The 22,268-nt window shown below is 41.8% G+C and overlaps 1 protein-coding gene across 4 annotated transcripts in view; it reads left to right on the top strand.

The window, feature by feature from the left end:
* Positions 1–22,268, top strand: part of TRPC6 (transient receptor potential cation channel subfamily C member 6) — a 112,928-nt gene that overhangs the window by 59,143 nt on the left and 31,517 nt on the right. For 2 of the 4 annotated variants that reach the window (XM_055304750.1, XM_055304752.1), the window contains exons 2-3: positions 17,030–17,804; positions 21,833–22,018. In XM_055304750.1, coding sequence (XP_055160725.1) covers positions 17,030–17,804; positions 21,833–22,018 — 961 coding nt within the window. Of the gene's footprint in view, positions 1–13,132; positions 13,149–14,531; positions 14,620–17,029; positions 17,805–21,832; positions 22,019–22,268 lie in introns of those variants that run through there. The other 2 variants (XM_055304751.1, XM_055304753.1) reach the window with 2 other exon arrangements.

The raw sequence follows: 22,268 nt of genomic DNA, 5'->3' as shown, positions 1-22,268 counted from the left end.
GTGCATAGAAGACCTATCGAGTATAGAAAGAGCTAGATTGAAGTCACCAAGTATAAGTGTATTATTATCTAAGTATTTCTTCACTTTGGTTATTAATAGATTTAAATATTTGGCAGCTCCCACATTCGGGGCATATATATTGAGGATTGTTATGTCCTCTTGTTGGATAGATCCTTTAAGTATGAGATAGTGTCCCTCTTCATCTCTCACTATAGTCTTCGGGGTAAATTTTAGTTTATCTGATATAAGGATGGGTACCCCTGCTTTCTTTTGAGGACCATTTGAATGGTAAATGGTTCTCCAACCTTTTATTTTGAGGCTGTAGGTGTCCTTCTGTCTAAAAGGAGTCTCTTGTAGACAGCAAATAGATGGGTCCCTCTTTTTTATCCAGTCTGAAACCCTGCGCCTTTCGATGGGGTCCTTAAGCCCATTCACGTTCAGAGTTACTATTGAAAGATATGAGTTTAGTGTCATCATGATATCTATTCAGTCCTTGTTTTTGTGGATTGTTCCACTGGACTTCTTCTTAAAGGGGAATTTTAAGAGTCCCCTTAAAATTTCTTGCAGAGCTGGTTTGGAGGTCTTTCAGTTCCTGCCTGTCTTGGAAGCTCTTTATCTCTCCTTCCATTTTGAATGAGAGCCTTGCTGGATAAAGTATTCTTGGTTGCATGTTCTTCTCATTTAGGACCCTGAATATACCCTGCCAGCCCTTTCTGGCCTGCCAGGTCTCTGTGGAGAGGTCTGCTGTTACCCTAATACTCCTCCCCATAAAAGTCAGGGATTTCTTGTCTCTGCTGCTTTAAGGATCTTCTCCTTATCTTTGGAATTTGCAAGCTTCACTATTAAATGTCAAGGTGTTGAACGGTTTTTATTGATTTTAGGGGGGGATCTCTCTATTTCCTGGATCTGAATGCCTGTTTCCCTTCCCAGATTAGGAAAGTTTTCAGCTAGGATTTGTTCAAATACATATTCTGGCCCTCTGTCCCTTTCAGCTCCCTCGGGAACCCCAATTAAACGTAGGTTTTTCTTCCTCAGGTTGTCGTTTATTTCCCTTAATCTGTCTTCAAGGTCTTTTAATTGTCTGTCTCTTTTTTCCTCCGTTTCCCTCTTTGCCATCAATTTGTCTTCTATGTCACTCACTTGTTCTTCCACCTCGTTAACCCTCGTTGTTAGGACTTCTAGTTTGGATTGCATGTCATTCAATTGATTTTTAATTTCTGCCTGTTTGGATCTAAATTCTGCAGTCATGAAGTCTCTTGAGTCCTTTATGCTTTTTGCTAGAGCCACCAGTAGCTGTATAATAGTGCTTCTGAATTGGCTTTCTGACATTGAATTGTAATCCAGATTTTGTAACTCTGTGGGAGAGAGGACTGTTTCTGATTCTTTCTTTTGAGGTGAGGTTTTCCTTCTAGTCATTTTGCTCAGTGCAGAGTGGCCAAAAACAAGTTGTATTGAGAAAAGGAGAAAGAGAGAGAGAGAAGGAAAGAAAAGAGAAAAAGAAAAAAAGAAAAAATGGAAAAAGGATAAGAAAAAGAGAAAGAAAAAGAAAGAAAGGTAAAAAAAAGGCGTGGGGAAATCAATCAGAAATCAAAAAGAAGAAAAACAAAACAAAACAAAAACAAAAAACACGGGGGAGTATCTTCTGATTCTGTATACTTTAAGTCCCTTGACTTCCCCTGGAACTTGTCCTTCTAGTTGGTCTTCTGGGGGAGGGGCCTGTTGTGCTGATTTTCAGGTGTTAGCACTTGGGGGAGCTGCCCTGCCCCTGCCTGGTGCAGGGCTCAGTGGGGGTTGTTTACCCCGTGAGGCCCCAGGAGGAATACCCCCAGTGGTTAGGGCAGCTCTGGAAGCCTGGATTCAGCCCCCGCAGGAACTACGGGGCTCTCTGTCCCGTCCGCAGGGCCTGGAGGCTCCGGGGCGGGGCCGCTGATCTGCTCAGCTCGGGGCAGGAGCGTCCTCGCTGTCCTGGGCCCTCCCGGCCTCTGCCTGTCCCGGGGGAGGGGGGATCCTGGGCTGTGTCCCGGCGCCCTGTGCTCCGGGGCCTGCGCTGTTGGATTCGCGCTCCCGCCCTGCAGCCCCCTCCCTGGAGCCGCTCCCGAGCCCCTCCGAGCTGCTCCGGTGCGCGCTGCAGCCCTTAGGGAGCTCGGCGCACTCTCCTGCGCTCGCAGGTGTCTGTTAGTGTCCCCGGGAGCCCGAGGGCATCCCCGCCCTCCTGGGTCCTGCTCCAACTCCCTGCGAGCCCCTTTCCGCCCGGGAAGGTTGGTGCAGCTCCTGCTTCTCCGGGACGGGGCTCTCCTGTCCTGGGGACACTCGCCCCGGCCTCAGCCCGGCTCCTCGCGGGGCCCCTCCTCCTTGGAGGCCTTTTGTTTCTTTATTTCTTTTTCCCCGTCCTCCTACCTTGATAGAAGCGCGAAGTCTTCTCACTGTAGCGTTCCAGGTGGTCTCTCTTTAAATCTCAGGCCAAATTCGTAGATTTTCAGGATGATTTGAAGGTTATTAGGTAATTTGGTGGGGACAGGTGATTTGGGGACCCTACTCTTCCGCCATCTTGCCCCTCCTCCTGGCATCTGTTATTCATAATAGAGCATTTGTACACCTGCCATGTTCTCTGCACACGTTTCCACCAGCACTCATAAGGACAAGAGTCATGCTGAGGTCAGACTGACCACTGGTGCATGTGCAGGTGCAGTGGCCCGGCCTCCTGGCCAGCCTCTCCCCTGCCTGCCGTCCCCTGCTCGTGTGGGCTGGCCATCCACGCTGCATCCACAGGCTCCTCTGTCCCCAGGCTCTGAGGTGGGGCAGCCCCCAGGAGTCCCCTGCGGGGCAACAGAGACAAGGATGTCAGGATATCTGTTCCCTTGGCTCTCTCCTTGACGGTTGGTTGTTGCCCTTGGCAAAGGTCAAGAACTATCAAGCGGCCCTTGCCTTAGGCTGTCCTGCCTAAACTGCACTGGCTATTCTGTCCTTATGCCCTTCTGGCCTCAACCCACACGGTCCAGGACCTGGCGCGTGTTGGATTTCCATAATTCCTGCCCACACATTCCCAGTCTCTTCAGGAAATGCCTCAGGTCACCCGGTTCAAAAATGCTGGTTTTTTCCTGCCTGGAGTCTGTCCTACATGAGGTTACATGTGGAGCTGAGAATAGGTTTGTGTAATAATACACAGGACAACGACAGTTTCTGTTAAGAGAAGCAAATAGTTTAAACCTCTTTCTTTGATAAGATAATAGGGATATATTTTGCTTGTATTATACATAAACTTGTTAATATTCTCAGGGGTACTGTATTAAAATAGATCAAAATAGAATCACGTGGGGATCCCTGGGTGGCGCAGCGGTTTAGCGCCTGCCTTTGGCCCAGGGAGCAATCCTGGAGACCCGGGATCGAGTCCCGCGGCGGGCTCCCAGTGCATGGAGCCTGCTTCTCCCTCTGCCTGTGTCTCTGCCTCTCTCTCTCTCTCTCTCTCTGTGACTATCATAATTAATAAAAACTGAAAAAAAATAGAATCATGTGCCCAGAGAGCTACCAAAGAATATTTTGAAGAAGGAAGATGTGATAAATAATCCATAAAGTGGGGGTAAAAAAAAAAACAATTCCATTTCAGACTTTGTTATTTTATTAAAAGTTTCTCTTTTTTGTAATAATAAATTTATTTTTTATTGGTGTTCAATTTGCCAACATACAGAATAACACCCAGTGCTCATCCCATCAAGTGCCCCCCTCAGTGCCCGCCACCCAGTCACCCCACCTCCCGCCCTCCTCCCCTTCCACCACCCCTAGTTCGTTTCCCAGAGTTAGGAGTCTTCCATGTTCTGTCTCCCTTTCTTTTTTTTTTTTTAATAAATTTATTTTTTATTGGTGTACAATTTACCAACACACAGAATAACACCCAGTGCTCATCCCATCAAGTGCCCCCTCAGTGCCCGCCACCCATTCTCCCCCACCCCCCGCCCTCCTCCCCTTCCACCACCCCCAGTTCGTTTCCCAGAGTTAGGAGTCTTTATGTTCTGTCTCCCTTTCTGATATTTCCCACACATTTCTTCTCCCTTCCCTTCTATTCCCTTTCACTATTATTCATATTCCCCAAATGAATGAGAACATATAATGTTTGTCCTTCTCCGATTGACTTACTTCACTCAGCATTATACCCTCCATTTCCATCCACGTTGAAGCAAATGGTGGGTATTTGTCATTTCTAATGGCTGAGGAATATTCCATTATATACATAGACCACAGCATCTTTATCCATTCATCTTTCGATGGACACCGAGGCTCCTTCCACAGTTGGGCTATTGTGGACATTGCTGCTAGAAACATCGGGGTGCAGGTGTCCTGGCGTTTCATTGCATCTGAATCTTTGGGGTAAATCCCAAAGATTTTTTACTTCTTTGAGGAACCTCCACACAGTTTCCAAAGTGGCTCCACCAGTTCACATTCCCACCAACAGTGTAAGAGGGTTCCCTTTTCTCCGCATCCTCTCCAACATTTGTGGTTTCCTGCCTTGTTAATTTTCCCCCTTCTCACTGGTGTGAGGTGGTATCTCGTTGTGGTTTTGATTTGTATTTCCCTGATGGCAAGTGATGCGGAGCATTTTCTCATGTGCTTGTTGGCCACGTCTGTGTCTTCCTCTGTGAGATTTCTGTTCATGTCTTTTGCCCATTTCATGATTGGATTGTTTGTTTCTTTGCTGTTGAGTTTAATAAGTTCTTTATAGATCTTGGAAACTAGCCCTTTATCTGATACGTCATTTGCAAATATCTTCTCCCATTCTGTAGGTTGTCTTTTAGTTCTGTTGACTGTATCCTTTGCTGTGCAAAAGCTTCTTATCTTGATGAAGTCCCAATAGTTCCTTTTTGCTTTTGTTTCTTTTGCCTTGGTGGATGTATCTTGCAAGAAGTTACTGTGGCTGAGTTCAAAAAGGGTGTTGCCTGTGTTCTCCTCTAAGATTTTGATGGAATCTTGTCTCACATTTAGATCTTTCATCCATTTTGAGTTTATCTTTGTGTATGGTGAATATTAAAAGTTTCTACAACTGTTTCATTATTTACTCCTGTTTTCATTCTCTCACATAGTTGGGTCTAATTTATAAAAGCAAACTGTCAGTTGTGATCAAAATAAATTAAAATATGTAACATACACAAAACATGCTGGCTCCCACTTGAGAGACAAATGGTTCAGGAATCTGCCTTTCCCTGGTGGAATAAAGCCAAGGTGTAATGCCATATGACTGATCTCTGGAAAGTTAGTACTGAATGGGATAAGATGACTCCACGGAGAAACTGAGGCTTCTTGAGTCACATAGGGAATTGCTATCTTGAGAACTCTCTGGAAGTCCTGGGGATTTGGTAATACATGGTGAAGATGGGTGGTCATGCTCTATGTGGGGTATCAGGACAAGCAGAGGGCAGAAGAGGTGAGAGGAAATGACCACAAAATCTCCACTTCTGATCAAGTTACAGGAAAGCCTTTAAAGGAATATGCATTTCAACTACTTCTGTACCTTAGTGATTTCAATTCTAACTTGAAAGGGTATATGATGTGTTTTTTAAATTTTTATTTACTTATTTATTTATTTTAATTTTTTTAATTGGAATTTGATTTGACAACATAGAGTATAACACCCAGTGCTCATCCCATCAATTGCACCGCTCAGTGCCTGTCACCCAGTCACTCCATCCCCCCGCCCACCTCCCCTTCCACTACCCCTTGTTCCTTTCCCAGAGTTAGGAGTCTCTCATGTTCTGTCACCCTTTCTAATTTTTCCCATTCATTTTCTCTCTTTTCCCCTATAATCCCTTTCACTATTTTTTATATATTCCCGTATGACTGAAACCATATAATGCTTTCTCTTCTCAAATTGGCTTACTTCACTCATTATAATACCCTCCAGTTCCATCCATGTTGAAGCAAATGGTGCGTATTTGTCATTTCTAATGGTTGAGTAATATTCCATTGTATATATATACCATATCTTCCATTTATCCATTTATCTTTCGATGGAACTGAGGCTCCTTCCTCAGTTTGGCTATTGTAGACATTGCTGCTATAAACATTGGGGTGCATGTGTCCTGCCATTTCACTGCATCTGTATCTTTGGGGTAAATCCCCAGTAGTGCAATTGCTGGGTCCTAGGGTAGCTCTATTTTTAACTCCTTAAGGAACCTCCCAAGTTTTTCAGAGTGGCTGTACCAGTTCATATTCCCACCAACACTGCAAAAGGATTCCCCTTTTTCCACATCCTCTCCAACTGTTGTTGTTTCCTGTCTTGTTAATTTTCCCCATTCTCACTGGTGTGAGGTGGTATCTCATTGTGGTTTTGATTTGCATTTCCCTGTTGACAGGTGATGCAGAATATTTTCTCATGTGCTTGTTGGCCATGTGTATGTCTTCTGTGGTGAAATGTCTGTTCAGGTCTTGTGCCTATTTCATGACTGGATTGTTTGTTTCCTGTGTGTTGAGTTTAATAACTTCTTTATAGATCTTGATAACTAACCCTTTATCTGATATGTCATTTGCAACTATCTTCTCCCATTCTGTAGGTTGTCTTTTAGTTGTGTGGACTGTTTCTTTTGCTGTGAAGAAGCTTATTATCTGGATGAAATCCCAAGAGTTCACTTCTGCTTTTGTTTCCCTTGCCTTCATAGATGTATCTTGCAAGAATTTGCTGTGGCCAAGTTCAAAAAGCCTGTTGCCTGTGTTCTCCTCTAGGATTTTGATGGATTCTTGTCTCACATTTAGATCTTTCATGCATTCTGAGTTTATCTTTGTGTATAGTGTAAGAGAATGGTTCCGTTTCATTCTGCACGTGGCTGTCCAATTTTCCCAGCACCGTTTATGAAGAGACTGTCCTTTTTCCAGTAGATAGTCTTTCCTGCTTTGTCAAATATTAGTTGACCATAGAGTTGAGAGCCCATTTCTGGGTTCTCTATTCTGTTCATTGATCTATGTGTCTGTTCTTGTGCCAGTACCACAGTTTCTTGATGATCACAACTTTGTAGCACAACTTGAAATCTGGTACTGTGATGCCCCTGGCTCTGGTTTTCTTTTTCAATATTCCCCTAGCTATTCGAGGTCTTTTCTGATTCCACACAAATCTTAGAATTATTGCAACTCTGTGAAGAAAGTCCATAGTATTTTGATAGGGATTGCATTGAACCTGTAAATTGCCCTGGGTAGCACAGACATTTTAGGAATATTTATTCTTCCAATCCATGACCAAGGAATATTTTTCCATCTCTTTACATCTTCCTCAATTACTTTCAGAAGTGTTCTGTAGTCTTTAGGGTATAGGTTCTTTACTTCTTTGGTTAGGATTATGTGTAGGTATCTTATGCATTTGGATGCAGTAAATGGGATTGACTCCTTAATTTCCCTTTCTTCAGTCTCATTGTTAGTGTATAGAAATGCCACTGATTTCTGGGTATTGATTTTGTGTCCTGCCACGTTGCTGAATTGCTGTATGAGTTTTAGCAATCTTCGGGTGGTGTCTTTTGGGTTTTCTATGTACAGTATCATGTCATCTGCAAAGAGGGAGAGTTTGACTTCTTTGCCAATTTGAATGCCTTTTATTTCTTTTTGTTGTCTGATTGCTGAGACTAGGACTTGGACTTCTAGTACTATGTTGAATAGCAGTGGTGAGAGTGGACATCCCTATTGTGTTCCTGATCATAGGGGAAAGGCTATCAGTTATTCCCCATTGAGAATGATATTTGCTGTGGGCTTTTCGTAGATGGCTTTTAAGATGGTGAGGAACATTCCCTCTATCCCTACACTCTGAAGAGTTTTGATCAGGAATGGATGCTGTATTTTGTCAAATGCTTTCTCTGCATCTATTGAGAGGATCATATGGTTCTTGTTTTTTCTCTTCTTGATGTGATCTATCACATTGATTGTTTTACGGGTGTTGAACCAGCCTTGCATCCTGGGGATAAATCCCACTTGGTCATGGTGAATCCTAATGTACTGTTGGATCCTATTGGCTAGTATCTTGTTGAGAATTTTTGCATCCATGTTCATCGCGGAAATTGGTCTATAATTCTCCTTTTTGGTGGGGTCTTTGTCTGGTTTTGGAATCAAGGTGAAGCTGGCCTCATAAATCGAGTTTGGAAGTACTCCATCCCTTTCTATCCTTCAGAACAGCTTTAGTAGAATAGGTATTGTTTCTTCTATAAACGTGTGTTAAAGTTCCCCTGGGAAGCCATCTGGCCCTGGACTTTTGTGTCTTGGGAGGTTTCTGATGACTGCTTCAATTTCCTTCTAGTCATTTTGCTCAGTGCAGAGTGGCTGTATGAGCAGGCTGTGCCAAGAATATCAACCACAACCTAAGTAAATTTCACCGTAGATGATTCTGACGAGGTCAGAGACCAGTAAATGAAAACAAAGATCAGAACAAAATAAAACAAAAGGACCACTAATGTGAAAAACAAATCTTAAAACAAAGTAGGAAAAAATAAAAGGCCAAAAATTTCAAAGAAGAAGAAAAAAAAAGATGAGAAAAAAACAAATGTAAAAATGAAAAAGAAAAGAATAAAATGGTGGGTACTTAGATGGCAGTGGTGAAGGTGTTGTTGTGGAGGGAGAATGTAGTCTACCTGAGGGGTTCTAGAGGATGATCCTCTTGGTTCTGAGTGTATCAAGTTCTATAAGTTAGAAGATGCTCAGTCCCAAATTTATATACTAGCAATACTTGTAGAAAGCCCCAACTTTGACCACTGAAGCATAAATGAGATAAAAGAGGGTTGCAGAATAAGAATGAAGAGAGAATATAATCTTACAGAATTAAATAACATGGTATTCCACTTGGTTTGGGTGCATGCTGGTCATGTTTTAGAAGATATTAACTTCCACCATTGTGGAACAAAATGAGGCAGAGAAAACAAAAAAACTGTATCTTGTATATCTCCCAAAATTAAATTGAGTATGTTGAAGGGAATCTAGAAGTGGAAAACATATCTAAGATGTAATTGTAGAAATTTAAAAGTCAAAAAGGAAGAAACATAAAAATGAAGAGGTGTTAAAATATTGTAGTTAAGGTGGGAAAAGGGAAAAATTTTGGAAATTTTTAGTCTGATATAAAAATGAGTTGTAATGGAAAAAGGGAAAAACATTTTTTTTAAGTGGGAGGACCCTCTAGTTCTATATACTATAAATCCCTCAACTTCCCCTGGTGCTTTCCAGGGCTGCTTGGTTAAGAACTTGGTCTTCCCCTATTCTTACAACGGGTCTTCTGGGAGAGGGGTCCGCTGTGCTGATTCTCAGGTATGTGTGCCGGGTGGAGATGCTCTGCCCCCTGCCTGGTGCCAGGCTTAGGGTGAGCTGTTTATCCCGTGAGGCCTTTTTTCCCTGGCGGCCCCACGTCTCCCAGGCACAGGGTGAAACAAGGAGGAAAAACAACACTGGTGGCAGCCAGGTCTCCAGCCCTGGAGTCAGCTCCCCGCAGTAACTACCGCAGTCTCCCAGTTTGTCCTGGCCAAGATGCTCCCATGGCCAGTGTGGGTGCACTGATCTGCACAGCTTGCAGGGCGCCAAGCGGCAGGAGAGTCCTCATTGTCCTTGCCCTCCCCTTCTCTGCCTGTCCCAGGTGGAGTGCAGGATCATGGGCTTTGTCCGCTCTTGGAGCTCTGGGATTCGGGGTCTTGTGCTGCTGGAATTGCATTTCTGGGGAGCCGGGCTCCCAAAGGCAGCAAGGCACAGACCCCTCTATCCGGAGCTGCCCGCCTAACCCACTGGCTTCCCCCTCGATGCCCCACCGGCTGCACACTCCAGCCCTTTACCAAGGTCTGTCCACAGTTTGTGGTGCACTTACCCTGGGCACACTTCCTCTATTAGTGACTCCGGGAAACTGGAGGCTTCACTGACTGCCCCTCCAGCAATTCTGCCCAAATCCCTGCTGAGCACTTTCCCATGCCAGAAAAATCTGGTGTGGATTTTTAAAGTTCCCGCTTCTCCAGGGGTGGGCTTTCCTGTCCCAGAGGCTTTTGCCACCCTGCTTTAGCCTGGCTCCTTGTGGTGCCCCTCCCCGACTTGATTCTTTTTTTCTTTTCTTTTTTTTTTTTTTCCTCACTTTCCTACCTTGCTAGAATCGAAAACTCCTCTCTGTAGCATTCCAGCTTTCTCTCTTTAAATCTCAGGTCAGGGGATCCCTGGGTGGCGCAGCGGTTTGGCGCCTGCCTTTGGCCCAGGGCGCGATCCTGGAGACCGGGGATTGAGTCCCACGTCAGGCTCCCGGTGCATGGAGCCTGCTTCTCCCTCTGCCTGTGTCTCTGCCTCTCTCTCTCTCTCTATCATAAATAAATAAAAATTTTTAAAAAATTATAAAAAAAATAAATCTCAGGTCAAATTCATAGGTGTTCAGGATGTTTTGAAAGTTATCTAGGTAAGTTGGTGGAAGCAGGTGAGTTGAGGACCCCTACTCTTCCACCATCTTGCCCCGCCCTCTGGGATATACGATGTTATTCATATCTCCAGATCCACACAATGAGGTTCGGCCTGTGTTTTGTCGGTAGGGTTGTGCATCTTCTTTGCTGTTGGCTCTCTGGGAGCACATGGGCTCCAGAAGCTTGGTTCTTGTTTAGTTTGCAATGTGCCTTTCTGCTAAGCCCTGGGGATTCTCTGGTGAAGAAGAGACACAACAGTCCCTCCTCTCGGGACTTGGGAAGCCACCGCATATGCTGACTGCTCCTCAGCCCAGAGGGAGGGACAGATGTGTGTGGCCTGAGTAAGCAGACATGTAAAAACAGTCTCATTAGGATAAAAGGACTCTTATCATTCATTCTCCTAAAGTGTTTGGCAAAATTGCCAGTTGTGTTGACTGTTAATCTCTAAATACTTAAGTTCAACTTTTCCCATGGGTTATTGTGCAGATAATAAAATGTACATCCTGGAATTTCCTTCATTTTCACTTCTGGCTGACTGTCGGCATTTTCGGCTCCCCTGTGCCTCGTGGATACTCACATGCCCTTTACATTCACACTGCTTTAGTACAACTGTGCTTTCCCTTTAAAATTTCAAGGATTTTTGAAACAACAAACAAAAAGTTAAGCTAGATACTTAATATAAAGCTTAGTTTGTATAAGAGCAATTCCATTTGGTCAAAGCACATTATATTTGAACAGGAAATAGAGATATTACATGCTATGGACTCAAAGCACACAGTCCATCTGACTCAGAAGCTAATTTGCGTTACCAGCATTTTCAATCAAGATGGATTATTCCATCTCTCACTATCTGGGGCAACTGGCACTATCTCGCCAGCAAAAAGTATCAGGAAAATGAGGTATGTAAAAACTATTGATTTTCATGACCTAATCAATATTTGAGGACTGAGGGGGCAGTGGCTAGATACATTCCTTCCTGGAACTGGTATTTATGTATTGTGATAAAACAAATTTTTAAAATACAGACATGAAAATGTAGCTTACTAAACATCTAATCATGTTACATGTGGCTAAATGGATGAATAAAAATTCCTAATAAATATTTTTCTTAAATAGAAGAACTGACTTTGCAAAAATATGCCCTTTAGCTGGAATGAAAATATTGCTTCTGTTGATATATTGTTTTGGGTGTCCCCCTTTCTAGTAGATGGTTTTACTAGGTTTCTTTGCAATTAATGTACAGTTCTACAACATGGCCTTATAAAATCCATTCTTGAAGGGGTAAATGTAATCTAGCAGCATCTAATATCTTTCTTGAAAGTCTTAAAATGTGTATTCCTTGAAAAGTTATTTTACACGTTTTGCTTTTGCTTTTGAAAGGCAGGGATTAAGCAACACCACTTGTGACAAAATACAATACATAGAGCCTTTTTAGACTGCAGTTAGGGAAGGCAGGAGGCAGCAAAATATGCATTTTGTTGGGTCCCCCTACTGGCAGCCCTCCCTCTATCTCACCACCCATGCAAGAATGGGTGGTGTATGCCCACAGCATCTTCTCAGATGCCTCTATAAACATTGTATGTCTGGCTCCCATGTAGACAGAGTGCCAAAGAAATGATGATAATCCAGGCCTTTTTATAAAAAGTGTATCTGAAATGTGTGTCACTCCAGTGGATTAATATTAGTGTTTGCAATGATGAGACAGGAGATGCTTTAAAAATGAAGAAAACAGGGCAGCCCAGGTGGCTCAGTGGTTTAGCGCCACCTTCAGTCCAGGGCATGATCTTGGAGACCCAGGAATAGAATACAGAATATATACCTCAGTATATATTTAGAGGTGTTAGGTGAATGAATAACATTCTGGAAAACAGATTAAAAATTCGAATATGAGTAAAGTTACTGATAATAATTTTTCTTTCTTTAAAAAGACAAAAGCCAATCGATCACCATTGCAGTCCTTGCCTTTCTATTAGTCTTCCACCTGAATAATGGCTGAGAAGTGATGAAGCTGGTGATCTTCTTGTTCATAGAAATGCATATTCCTGTGGCCATGAGAAATAGTGAAACCCAAAATTAGGAGCTTTCCACATTTGTAAATTCAGGGGACCCCAGAAAAACCTTAGTTAGAGTAATTATTTCACCCATTCTTATGGAAGAAAAAGAACAAAACAGACTTGGTTCTTGGTCCTATTTTGTGTCTATTTTGTGCTTATTTGGTATTGCTTTAGTAGCATCAGAACTTCTTCCCCAAGTCCTCACTCCTAGTACTTTCATCTCATTTTTTTTTTAAGATTTTTTTTTTTTATTTTACAGAGAAAGAGAGGGGGGGAGAGCATGCGAGAGACAGAGAGTAAGAGAGAGAGTGAGAGAGAAAGAGAGAGAGCGAGCAGGCAGAGCCGCAGGCAGAGAGAGATAGAGAAGCAGACTCCCCTCTGACATGGGTCTTGATCCCAGGACCTGAGCCAAAGGCAGATGCTTCACCAACAGAGCCCCTCAGGTGCCTCTCATCTTAACTGTTTTCTCTAGATTTTACAGTTTCTCTTTTTCGTTATCCATGTTCAGCAGACCATCTCCTTCCCTAAGGTGTGAGGTTTCTCTTGTCCTATGACAGCAACTATGGGGGGAATGCTTGCAGGAGGCAGGACTGCAAGGGATTCTTAGAAGCTGGAAGAATGACAGAGAGAAGGGAAGGGGGTCAGAATCTCAGAAGGAAGAGGATGGATGACTGCTTACATGACAAGTCTTGGTGATCTCTCTGCAGTTCGACCTCAGGTAACATTCTTTACTTCAGACATAATGCTTCCCTTCTAAAGACTCACCTCCAAGAATCGTCTTTTGCCGAAAGTTACATTAGGAAATTATTCTGAGGGAAAATTGCACTTTTTTAGAAAAGACTTTGGAATTAATACTTTTTTTCAATAGAAAAGAATAGCTACAAAAATCACTAGCTTTTTGAGGAAAAACTCTGATACAAAATATAGAGGATGAAATATTCATTAAAAAGCAATTTATGACACCTAGTGGCTCAGTTGGTTGGGCGTCTGCTTTCAGCTCAGGTCATGATCTCAGGGTCCTTGGATTGGCCCTGCTTTGGGTTTCCTGCCTAGGGGGGAGCCTGCTTCTCCCTCTCCCTCTGCTACTCCCCTGCTTGTGCTCTCTCTCTCTCTCTTAAATAAATAAATAAATAAAATATTTTTGAAAAAAAGCAACTTAGAAGTAGATTCTCTGAAGTATTTGGATCTGTGTAGAGTCTTTATCACTAATGTCTCTGGATTTAGAGAAGAGAAGATAATATGTCTTTGAAAGAAGAAAAGGTGTTCTAAAGAACAGAAAGATGTTCTTGAGAATTAAAAACATAATAGCAGAGAAAAATTTTCAAAAGATATATTAGAGGATAAAGTTAGAGAAATGTCCAGACTATAATACAAAAGCAAACAAACAAAACCCCTAAAAAACCAAAACCAAATCAATAAAAAAAAAAAACACACGCAATTAACTGGAAAATTGGAGAGAAAAGATAAGAAAATTAAATGGTAATCCCAGAATGTCCAGCATCCAAAAGGAGTCCCAGAAACAACAGTGAGCCAGAAACAAAATTATCAGAGATGTGAGTCAAAAATATTTCTCAGGGATCCCTGGGTGGCGCAGCGGTTTGGCGCCTGCCTTTGGCCCAGGGCGCGATCCTGGAGACCCGGGATCGAATCCCACATCGGGCTCCCTGTGCATGGAGCCTGCTTCTCCCTCTGCCTATGTCTCTGCCTCTCTCTCTCTCTCTCTCTGTGACTATCATAAATAAATAAAAATTAAAAAAAATATATTTCTCAGAAAAAGAAAAAAAATATTTCTCAGAGAAGGACACATTTTTTTCTAGATGAAAAGATTTACTGGGTGCACAGAATGATGGAGGAAAAGAGATTACCTCCAATAAAAAATTATGTAATTTTAGGATAGCAGCAGCAAAGAGATATCCAGCCTCATATTTCCCAAGAGCTACTACAAAAATTAGTGTCTAATAGAACAAGTCTTTCAAAATTATTTTCAACCTAGAATTCTCTACCCAGCCAAACTACGAATTAAGACTGTTGATATTACAAACTCATTTTTAGATATGCAAAACCTGAAGGAATTTTCCTCTCCTGCTGTTTTCTCTGTCAGCTCCTAGAAGATGTGCTGTCCTGGATTACGGGAGTGAACTGAGAGTGAGGAGGATCTGGGATACATTACATGAGGATCCATCACAAAAGTAAAGTGAAGAGACTCCTTGGGATGATGCCAAAGAGAAGATCCAAGAACAACATACATTTGAATCTAGACCACAGCTGGGTCCAGGTTCATAGACAGTCTTCAAGAGGCTAAAATTCAAAAAACACGTAGCACATTGGATGAATTAAATGAAGATTTAGATTGAAGGAGTGTAGAGTTTTGTTGAATTAGTCATACATACACAGAACATTAAGCATATGAATACAGAAAAAAAATTTTTAATTACTGGGTTTCAGGACACAGAGCAGTGGTGCCAGGAAAGACACACACATGTCACAGCTTGGACTAGCACTGCATTATCCTAACATAATAGTTACACCATAACTATCCTGGAATGATATGGAGCTGTGAAACATGTTTGTATGTGTCCATGTGGGTGTGTGTATGAGAGGAGGGAGAACGTGAAAGTGAGCTAAATGCTCAGCTTCGGTGGGAAGTCCATAGATAATGACAAACCTGGAAAATCAGAAATCACAATATTACTAAGTTATGTGGATATAAGGATTGAAATTATAAAATAATCAGTTAAATAGTTGACATTCTTACCTCTGGGGATCAGAAAGTGGGGGAAATGAAGAACATACGGTTGCTGTTTTTTTTATAACATGCTTATGGAGTCCTTAAATTGTGCATGTGCATAACTTGATAAAATTAAAAATGGAATTGAAAACAAAGCAATAGCTATAGAAATCAAAATAGATATAAAAATCATTTTCTTAATATTTAACAAAAGTTCCCTATACAGTATCTAAAGACCTACTTTAAAAATTAATAGAATTGTGGCATATGTCTAGCCATTGGCCTGGGATAACATTTTAAATTTATTTTTTATGGTTTTATTTTTAAAGATTTTATGTGTTTATTTTAGAGAAAGGGAGTAGCAGGAGGAGCAGAGGGAGAGGGACAAGCAGACTCCTTGCTGAGCACAAAACTTGATGCAGAGTTCAGTCCCATGACTCTGAGATCATGACCTGAGCTGAAATCAAGAGTCAGATGCTTAACTGACTGAGCCACCCAGGTGCCTCCCTAGACATCATTTCTTAAATTTACAAAGTTGTCTCTTTAATAAAAATCAGGCTGGTTACTTTTGAAGAGAGACCAAGGATGGTGGAAGGGTTTATTGCTGAATGAGTCTATGGAAAGCATTGGTGAATGTGTCAGCATACTCTTTGAGCTCCTTAGAGAACCATAATCTGTTTCTGAGTGGCTGACATATCACTACTTCTTTGGGCATCACACTACCAGAGACAAGAGACTTGGTACCAAGAAGGATAAGGACTCATAGAGAAACATAATTAGGCCACATTGGAGGGAAGGATCATTTATGGGGTCTTTGGACTGACTTTAATTTCTTCCTAATGGGAAATTTGTGACAGTTTTAGATGGATGGCTCTATAAACATTTCTAAAGAAGGAAACATCTCTCACATCTATCATCAATCACACCTTTTCCCCTCTGAAATTTCAGCCCCCTGTCCTCCTAACATATCCCCTCTTTGTTCTGCAGGGAAGGGCCCATGTGAGTCTGTGGTTAATGATAGTGATAAGGATTGAGTCTTAAACTATAAGACATAAAGTTATAAATCAATAAGGGAAAAAAATCCCCATTGTAGCATTTGATTAGAGAAGGAATCACTTTCTCCTATCACAGAGTGAAGGCTTATCCTGAAGGCTAGCCACCTTTTTGACCACCGTCTTCATCATAGAGGTGTTCTTTCCCACCTGCACTGTAATCATAATGTTCTCATTTCCAGTGATTTTTAGAACACCTCGCAGAGTCCAAGTCTCAATTGTTCCCATTAATGAGACCTGTGCTGTAGCATCTGGTTGATCCCTGTGCTGGGGAAACTGCCTACTTGCACCCACTCTCTCACACTTCCAAAACATAACCTCCCCTGAGTCCTACACATCTTTCCATCTTTAGCCTGTAACTTTCTCCTGGAAGCATCGTTAGATAATGCTGCTCTAGGTTTATCATGACAAACAGCTGATGACAAGGCACTGTGTTGATTCCCAATTTCTTCCCTGAGACCCTAAGATTTATTAGGGCAGGAAAGTTTCTACTTTTGTCACCACTGGTTCTCCTGGGCCATACAGCATCTGTGATCGACACATACCTGTTAATCCCTATGTGAACAGCACAGAGAGACTATGGGAATTGCCAGTCTCCACCCCAAATGGAAACATTGAAATCTGCAAAGTGCTTGGCTTTCTTAAAGGAGAAGTTCTTGGAATCCATTAACAAACGCATCTTCATTTATATTATAGTTGGTCTAGAGCTGATGAGCAACATCTAATATACTTGAGGGTTGCATTAGATGAACAGCAAGTCATTTGGCACAGTAAAATGCTTTTAATATGATTTGTTCCAATCTTTCTATTTTATTACAGCCGGGACACCGACAGCAGACTGGCCCACCGGCGGCAGACGATTCTCCGTGAGAAGGGGAGAAGGCTAGCCAACCGGGGACCAGCATACATGTTTAATGATCGCTCAACAAGCTTATCTGTTGAGGAGGAGCGTTTTTTAGATGCTGCTGAATATGGCAACATCCCGGTGGTGAGGAAGATGTTAGAAGAATGTCTCTCACTGAACGTCAACTGTGTAGATTACATGGGCCAGAATGCCCTGCAGTTGGCAGTGGCCAATGAGCATCTGGAAATCACAGAACTTCTTCTCAAGAAAGAAAACCTGTCTCGAGTTGGGGACGCTTTGCTTCTAGCTATTAGTAAAGGTTATGTTCGGATCGTGGAAGCTATTCTCAGCCATCCAGCTTTTGCTGAAGGCAAGAGGTTAGCAACCAGCCCCAGCCAGTCAGAACTCCAGCAAGATGATTTTTATGCGTATGATGAAGATGGGACACGGTTCTCTCATGATGTGACCCCAATCATTCTGGCTGCCCACTGCCAGGAATATGAAATAGTGCACACCCTCTTGCGGAAGGGTGCTCGGATTGAACGGCCTCATGATTATTTCTGCAAGTGCAGTGAATGCAACCAAAAACAGAAGCATGACTCCTTCAGCCACTCCAGATCTAGGATTAATGCCTATAAGGGCCTGGCAAGTCCAGCTTACCTATCACTGTCTAGTGAAGACCCAGTCATGACAGCTTTAGAACTTAGCAATGAGCTGGCAGTGCTGGCCAACATTGAGAAAGAATTCAAGGTAGGTCTCTTACGTTAAGGACTTCACTCTCCAAAAGCCAGAGTCAAGGTGTATCCATATGCTTCTAGTAGGTGCAGCATCATGCTAGTTACCGTGGAAAGGAAATAATTTTATATATTTTCTGAACAAACTCTTTGTTGTAATGAAAATGTAGTAAAACTTGTGATCACTGCCATTTTGAGATGGTCTACTGTAGACACTTTACATTTGTTATGTCTAATTCTTATCACAGCCTTGAGAAGATATGAGATACTTTTCAGATGAAATGGAGACATAGAAAGGTTAATTAAGGCCCAAGACACACATCTGTTAATTGGCAAGCTGGGCTCAGAATCCAGGCATGCAGTACTCTAGAGCAGGTTCTATCTCCTGGGGAACCACGTCTGGGTTCAAAGCATGGTGATAGGTGCCACTGAGGCCAGAAAGATGAATAAGCTGAAAGAAGTCCTGGTTTGACTGGAGAGACACATGTGCATGTAAATAGATGTGATATAGAGAGAAGTGGAAGTACTAGGTGAGCTATAGTCACTGTGCTCTGCAGTCCCAGTCAGTTCTCAGGGGAGTTACAGGTGCTATGGCATTTCAGCTGCATAGGGCAGAGTGCAAAGGATCTGGGGAGGCAGGGGAGGGAAAAGATATTTCAGAGCCAGATGACAGCAAAAGCTATAGCTCGTAGCTACAAAAGAAGTAGTCAAGGAGTCTTTTTATAGAAGATGCATGGAGAGATATGCCAGATACCTCTCGGTCCACATGGTTTGTGCTGCATTTAGAGAGGATGAAAGCCCAGATTCCCAGCCCCAGAATTTCCATCAGTCATTGCTTTTCAACTCAGAGGTTGACAGGCAAACACTCACTGCTAATTTACTAGTGTATGGTGAGAGCATGTGGCCCAAAGACATGACCCACAGTTAACTCAACCTGCCAGCTTCACATTTCCTTTCAAGGAACCAAAATCACAGTGCAGCATCTGGCTAATGAACTACTGCCAACACTCATTTCAAGTGACTTTACCTGTCAATTTCAGAGAATTTAAAATATGAAAACATTTGTAAAGGGATTCCTATAGTCTTATTCTTTCTTTTTTTTTTAAATTTTGTTTTGTTTTGTTTGAGAATATGTCTTGAGAATTAGTAGTGAACTGGAAACAGTTTTTTAGGTCAGGCATTAAATAGCACAAAGCTCCCATACTTTTTCAGCTCGTGAGGTTCCTACTGAACAGTACTGCCCCCCACTGGAACATGCTCTCCTTTTAAATATCTAATTTCACCTGAGCCTTTTTGGAATTGTAGGGAACATCGATTTTGATCCTTACATTTTTGTCTTTTTAAAGGCTAAGGATACATCTAGGAGTTGAAGGCTAATATAAGAAAGGTTAGATGCATTGAAGTTTACCTTTAGCTGCATGGGTACTTGCAAATATCAAGGATGGGCCTGTTTTCAGATCTTGCCTTTAATGGCATAGAATAAAATAATTGTGCTTTACTGAAAGCTTGCTAAATGTTCAGCAGCATGCTAAGTACATTCTACATGTGGTTTGCTTAATCTCATTTAACCTCAGTTTTCTCCTTTGTAAAATAGGAATACTAATAGCACCTACTTCATATATTGGTTTTAACCTATCTGAGATCACATGCCTGAGCAGTGGAAGATCTGTGATTTGATTGTAGATATATTTTAGTGTAAAAGTGCAAACCAGTAGCCATTCTACTTGATAGTGGACATGGGGAACATATACACTCACACACCTCAAAATTTGTTGCTAAGATCCTAACTGACTATTGCGTGAAAAGGGTAAGGATATTTCCTTGTGACTCTGTGTATACTATCTGAGCAGATACCTGTCTGGAAGTAGCATGAGCCATTTGTCTTTGGGAATCTGTTTGCATCTGCCATTAGCAAAGTCTAGCCTATGTAGAAGTCACTAACTTGTGTTGGAAGGCCACTTGGCATGATTTACAGAGAGGAGTAAAGCACCCAAGTAGGTGCTTTATACAAATCCATATAGACTTGCCCCAGCATCTTCCTCTCCTGATTCTTCCAAGAGATCTTTCATCCTAAGCATACCAGTACTTCCAGGATGGAGGAGACAACTAGCAAAGCTGTGGCTCTGAAGGTAAACTCTGCCACTCAGGCTTTGTGACCTCAGGGGACCTTATTTTTTTTTTTTTAAGTTTCTTTTTCTTTTTAATTCAGTTAGCCAACCTGTAGTAAGTATATCATTAGTTGAAGAGGTCGAGTTCAGTTACATATCAGTTGCATCTAACACCCATTGTTCATCACATCACATACCCTCTTTCATGTCCATCCCCAAGTGACCCCATCCATCCCCTCTCCCCTCCAGTGATCCTCAGTTTCTTTCCCAGAGTTAAGAGTCTCTCATGGTTTCTCTCCCTCTCTGATGACTTCCCATTCAGTTTTCCCCCCTTCTCCTATGATCCTATGCACTGTTTCTTATATTCTTCATGAGTGAAACCCATATAATTGTCTTCCTCTGATTGACTTATTTCACTCAGCATAATACCCTCTAGTTCCATCCACATTGATGTAAATGGTAAGATTAGATTTTTGATATGCAAAATGGGAATAGTATTTACCCTACTTGCTTCCCAGGTCTTCAAAGATCAAAAGAAAAGCATTCTACATAGAAAGTGGCATAATTCTAAAAGGCAAAGGGTTTGGGGCCAAACAGAATTGGATTTGAAGCCTGATTTTGATACTAAGTGGCTGGATGATCTTGGACACATTCTTAACCAAACTAAGCAAGATGATTTTGAAGATTACATGAGACAATGGAATCCATTTGCAATGCAACAAGCTCCAGCTAATATATTTTCTTGATTCACATTGGGCTATAAATGGCCTCATTTCAATGGAAGAGAAAACACAGACCTGAATGAAGATACTAATACATAGTGTATATAACCTAGAGGTTTTTTTTAATTGAAGTATATTATATCCCCACTCACACTGCAGGCAAGTTCTCTTTTTTCTACATTCTTGGCAACACATTATTGTCTTTTTTATTTTAGCCATTCTCACAGATGGAAGGTGGTATCTCATTGTGGCTTGCATTTTTCTGATGAATAGTGATGTTGAACATGTTTTCAAAACGTGAATTTTTGATGTTTGAATATGATCTACACTTTCTAAATCTTCCCAACATTATATTATAATCAGTAATAAATTACAACAAAAAGCATTTTCATTAAATTTTCTTTTCTCCAAAGAGGAGAATTTTGGTTTGCAGCCTTTATATTAGATCTTATCTTTTGACTCTGATTTTGGTACATAAAGTTCCTCAATAACAACTTAGTAAGTAGATAAATGACACATGTTTGTTTTTCTCGAGAACCTCTCTAAATGTCCTGTGTTTCTCAAGTTTACCAACACAGTTTTTTTTATTTTATTTTATTTATTTATGATAGGCATACAGTGAGAGAGAGAGAGAGGCAGAGACGTAGGCAGAGGGAGAAGCAGGCTCCATGCACTGGGAGCCCGATGTGGGATTTGATCCCGGGTCTCCAGGATCGCGCCCTGGGCCAAAGGCAGGCACTAAACCGCTGCGCCACCCAGGGATCCCTTACCAACACAGTTTATAAGATCTTCCAAAGATCTATCAAATATATAATATGCGCTTGCTGATGAAGTCATGAACGAACATAAGAGATACGACATGTGCAAAGTAGTAAGATCTGGCTGAGGGGAAAGTTGCTCACTTTGTATTTCTTCTGAACCAACAGATGAATTTGACACGGTACATGACTTTTCGACTTTTCCATAGCTTTGATTATGTTTTAGACAAATCTCTTTTCTTTGGATAGGAAGAAAATCTTTACGGTGCTAAGATATTTCAGAAATCACTCAGCAGACCAGCAATTAAAGCACATTGAAAGAAGAGTAAACCTAAGATAGAATTTTTCTGTTTTTCTCTATAAACTATCAAGTCACTGATAAATTCCACTGCATAGCATAGTAAATGTGCTACTTCTCCATTATTGTTTTGTTTTGTTTTGTTTTGTCTTTCCTAGAATGATTACAAAAAACTGTCGATGCAGTGCAAAGATTTTGTTGTTGGACTCCTTGATCTGTGCAGGAATACGGCAGAAGTGGAGGCCATCCTGAATGGGGATGTTGAAGCATGCCCCAGTGGCGGAGATCACGGTCGTCCAAATCTCAGCCGTTTAAAACTTGCCATTAAATACGAAGTAAAAAAAGTAAGGTCAGGCATGAAGCCCATGTATGCTATTTCAGGTTTTATTGGTGCGATGTAAGGATGAGGGGCTGGCATAATGCTCTCGAGCTGGGTTTCACTAACCTGCAGGTGCACGAGGCAGGTTCTTTAAGTAACCCTTAGAGCTTAGGTGTGAATCTTTGAAACCTAGACTTGTCCAGGCAGTGATTGCCACTTTCTTGTGCTTGTCTCATGCTGTGAAAATGACTTTGTGTGTCCTGATTATCAGGTAC

The sequence above is a fragment of the Nyctereutes procyonoides genome, unplaced genomic scaffold (genome assembly GCF_905146905.1).
Source record: "Nyctereutes procyonoides isolate TBG_1078 unplaced genomic scaffold, NYPRO_anot_genome, whole genome shotgun sequence".
NCBI lineage: Eukaryota > Metazoa > Chordata > Mammalia > Carnivora > Canidae > Nyctereutes > Nyctereutes procyonoides.
Note: the sequence above shows the minus strand (reverse complement) of the source record. Positions and strands in the feature narration are given on the sequence as shown.